At 38.7% G+C, this 4,337-nt stretch overlaps 1 protein-coding gene and 1 long non-coding RNA gene across 2 annotated transcripts; both read left to right on the forward strand.

The window, feature by feature from the left end:
• Positions 1-592: 592 nt before the first annotated feature.
• LOC127140266 (uncharacterized) lies at positions 593-1,487 on the forward strand. The gene is made up of 2 exons (XM_051068323.1): positions 593-979; positions 1,081-1,487. The coding sequence occupies exons 1-2, from the start codon at positions 757-759 to the stop codon at positions 1,485-1,487; spliced, it is 630 nt and encodes a 209-aa protein (XP_050924280.1). The 5' UTR covers positions 593-756.
• A 2,068-nt stretch (positions 1,488-3,555) lies between these two features.
• Positions 3,556-4,003, forward strand: LOC108896408 (uncharacterized). Its single transcript, XR_001963113.2, has 2 exons — positions 3,556-3,671; positions 3,936-4,003. It is a non-coding gene; the product is annotated as an uncharacterized LOC108896408 (long non-coding RNA).
• Positions 4,004-4,337: the final 334 nt, after the last annotated feature.

Here is a 4,337-nt window from a genome sequence, read left to right on the forward strand (position 1 = left end):
GTCTCACCCAGGAGCCACAGTGATGATGGAGTGCAGCATGGGTCCAGGGTTCAGCATGGCAGCTACACCATGTACTGGTACCGACAAAACCACCACGGAGCTCCAATTGAGTTCCTCATCAGGGAATACGACCGAACTGCAGGGCACTTCCAGTCGTCTATCGATACAGCCAAAAACTACTTCTCTCTTCAAATTACTGAGCTGTTCCTGAATGATAGCAGCACCTACTACTGTGCTGCCAGTCACAGTGATGAAAACAGACCAGACATTCATACAAATACCACGTCTGTGTGTACCAGATGATGCAGGCAGGAAGGAGCTGTGGCTTGTTTGGTTTCTATATAATGAAAAGGTATGATAAGGTTTGAGCTGAAAGTAGGTTAAGACACACTGGGCCAATATTGGGCTCTTTAATTAAATAGAGTAATCAATCATACTGTATAATTGACTGAGCATCTGTAAAGTCGTCTTTATGGTAGAACAGTTGTATTGAATTACACCAGATTGTACAGATGTGCCTAACAAAGTGGCCATTGAGTATATATACCATATTATACCATACTAAATTATATATTACCACAATACACTACATTATAGTGTATTATGCTATATTGCACTGTACTACAATATACTACAACAAAGACCTTTAAAAACTGTTGGCACAGTGCTCTTAAGCAAGGAACTCAAAACCTGCAGTTGCTGCTCAGTGACCAACAAGAGGCCGTAGCTGTACAGAGAACCTGTGAGACAATATGAATGAGGGCAGAGTTCCTGGTAAAACAGAAACAGAGAGGAAGGGGAGGATCAGAGCTTGCAGAATATTGTAGTAATACCATAAGTTACACCTGCAGTCTGACAGAAGACAGAAACAGACTTGTCTATGAAGATGGCCGGACAGCTCTAATTATTTTTACTCTGGATAACTGGATAACAACTGTGACAATGAAGGTCTTCTTGGTTGCAGCTCTAATCTTCTCCAGTAAGAACATTTAAATTGAGCTAAAAGAAAACAACAGTTTTTTCCATCAAATATTTTCTTGCTTAAATTAATGTTTATTTACTTGGTGCTCTGTTTTCCAGATTTCTCCTGCTGTGTAAAAATTCACCAGCCTCCATTTATATTCAGCCATGGCAGCGACACCTCTGTAACTTTGCAGTGTGAACAAGACGACGATGAATATTCCTCTATGTTCTGGTACAGACACAGAGACAGTGGGAAAATACAGCTAATAACATATTCTCTTGGTAAAGACGTGTGGAACATTGACACTCCTTTCAACAAATCCAAGTATACCATGTCCCGACCTGCAGTGCTAAGCTCCTCTCTGCAGATAAAACCTGTTGAGGCTGAAGACTCAGCTGTGTATTACTGTGCCTCTAGTAGAGCACAGTGGTTCAGAAAGCCTCAGCAGCTAAACAACAACCTCAAATACAAACCAGGGGGAGAAGTTGTAGTGGGGATGAATGAGGAGCCTGATTTTCTTTAATTCTGGGGACTCTAAACACGAATTTGTTGAGGTGTGGGATCTAACAGTTATAGTATGTTTTTAATAATTGAAGTAATTTCTCAAGCAAAACTAAAAAAAAAAAAGAACTGGTTATATTTTCTCAGTGATTTGACTTTTTGTGCTGCTCTTTAACTAGACAAGTTGAAAGATGTCAATTAGAAAATTAACTGAGGAAATAAGATTAATCAGTGATGAAAATATTTGTTATCGCAGTTCTGTATGGCAGCAACATATCACCAATTGAGAAATTATAATTAGAGTATAAACAAAAAAGCTGACAGCTCCAATGAGCTCCACTCCACTTCCTCTCCACAGTTCTGATGTTTCTGTAACACCACAAGCTGATCTGATCAGATAAGTGAGCAGGTGAAAATGTGGTAAAGTTGATACATCCCATACATTACTGCCATGAGCGGTTTCTCAACTGTGTCACTTTGTCCTCAACTCTGCACATTTTTAATAATATAGTAATATAATTAAATAGTGTGTGTGCAGCCTGACAAGATCGAAGTATATCAAGTTTAAGAGGATAGCATACACTGACCCCTACAGGGTTCATGTGAGACTACATGAGGTGTGGCACTTAACAAAGTTAGGTCAGTACTGTATACAGGGTGGCCATTTAAATCATTTAAAAGGAGCTACATACCATACAAGTGGTCTGAATATGGTATGTAACAGTAGAATAAGTCAATGTGACATACACACACTGATCTTATAATGCAGTTACTTCCATTAATAGAAAAATGGACATCAATTATTACTACCATTGATGTACTATACTACTTGAAAGCTAATTAATTAATTGACTTAGATGAGGTATTATTTAACAAACATATTCATAGGAATTAGGCAGATGAGGTATGAGCTGACAGTGGAATAAACTAAAAGAAAGAACCTAACACTGAAATGTTTCTTGAACAATCAGGTTAAATTAGAAGAGACATAGTTCAAAGATGTCATGTCTCATCTTTTCTTTATCCTTTGATAATGTACTAACTGACAGATGATGCCATTAGATATAATAAATCTCCATCTTCAAAAACATACAGCAATCTTGTATTAAAATCTGGTGGTGCAATTATGCATGCATGCATCACAATGAAACACAATGTGTTATAACTGATAAAATTCTTGGTTATGAAATCATAAACTAAAATCATTGCATCTTAACTTAAAAACTCCCTGTGCCAACTATCATGCAACCATATAGATTTGATTTTGTGTTGTAAACCTGCATTGACAGATTTTTATGGCCACATGGTGGCAGCAGAACAAGCTGTAGACACAACAATGACGTACTATTGCTACAAAGTTGTTTTGGCAAATGTGTTGACTATCTACACATCCAGCAGACACAGAGCAGCATTAGCATTCATTTGCAGTTGTGCGTGGACATGTGGTGATTGTCAATCCAATATTCAAACTCTTACATCTTTTTTTTTAGTCTCTACCAACTCCTAAGAGAAATATCTGGGGTTTTTTGTTTTTGTTTTTTGTTTTTTTTTAAATCACCATTATGTTCACCAGATGGGTGAAAATTTGGCTTCTGTTTAGTTCTGGGCAGATCATGTACAGTGGGATTATCAGGGGATTTTTTGCCAAAAAGAGCTGTCAGTGACAGCAGAGACAGATCACAATAGTACAAGATGCTACAATGCTTCAAACCGCTGATGGGAACTGCAGAGATCAACTACTGTCAGTGAATATTCCTGAGTAAATGTGTGTCTCTCACTGATAACTGGGTGGATAAAGAGGCGTGACCATGACAGACGTCACTTCCTCTGAGCAGCTACAAAACAAACTCAAAAAGAGAAACCAGTCTCCCTTTTCCTTCCTTTCGTTCTTGCTTCTTTTCTTAGCGACACAGAAATAACAGCAGTCAGGTATGAGCCCGTTCAGGCGTCAGTCAGCCCGACCTGCACAGCTGCTGTCACACAGAGAGATTGGAGGCTGAGATATGGAGAAGCTGGGTGGGGAGGAGAGAGGAGAGAACGAAAAAGACTTTGGGTTTTTGTGATACTTTTTCACTGTGGGGACAGGGGCCACGGTGATACAATCCCATAGAGCCGTCGTACAAAAACCTCCTCCCATTGACAACCATTGTGAAGACGGCTACATGTAACTCAGGAAACCTGTTACAGCAGAAAACATCAGTATTCTGTAAGTGTGTAGGATGGCAGGACACTTTGACACTGAAACATCAATTTATATGCAGAAAACATGCTGGAAAGAAGTTTGAAAATTTACTTTTATATTACATTTAGAGGATTAGAATTCTTATTTCATTCATCCTGACACACACACACACACACAAAAGACATTGGACACTGCAAAGCTCATCTTATATGATTAAACCTTCATCCCCCGATTATTAAACTTTGTCTCAACACACTGATTATGAGACATTTTATGACTTTTTGGTAGAGGAGACCGTCAGTGTGACACTGGAACTGAAGCTTACTTTGGAAAAGGAACAAAACTCACTGTTTTAGGTAAGTTGGAGCTCTCACAGCTTCTATTCACTGCAAAAATAGAAAAGCTGACATGAAAGTGAAGGAAAAAACTGTTGGTATGTAAAAGCTGAAATACTGAGCTGAACAAAGAACACTCTGAGCTACACTGAGCCTGCTTACTTTGGCCAAGGAACCAAACTGACGGTTTTAGGTAAATATTTCAATTCATCACTGTAAATTCATAGTTGTCACGTTGCCTTACAGTCTCAGTATACACAGAAGTATTAGTAAAACTCTCCAAATATAATTCTGGTAGAGAAAGACAAAGGAGTTTCGTGCTCAGTATTTTTGCACTGTGACCAACCTCAACGAA

The sequence above is a fragment of the Lates calcarifer genome, unplaced genomic scaffold (genome assembly GCF_001640805.2).
Source record: "Lates calcarifer isolate ASB-BC8 unplaced genomic scaffold, TLL_Latcal_v3 _unitig_4115_quiver_2601, whole genome shotgun sequence".
NCBI classification, from domain to species: Eukaryota; Metazoa; Chordata; class Actinopteri; family Centropomidae; genus Lates; species Lates calcarifer.

Coding starts and splice junctions, on each gene's coding strand:
- LOC127140266 (XM_051068323.1), top strand. CDS start 757: ATGAGGGCAGAGTTCCTGGTAAAACAGAAACAGAGAGGAAGGGGAGGA. Junction 980..1,080: donor TGCAGCTCTAATCTTCTCCA/GTAAGAACATTT, acceptor TCTGTTTTCCAG/ATTTCTCCTGCTGTGTAAAA.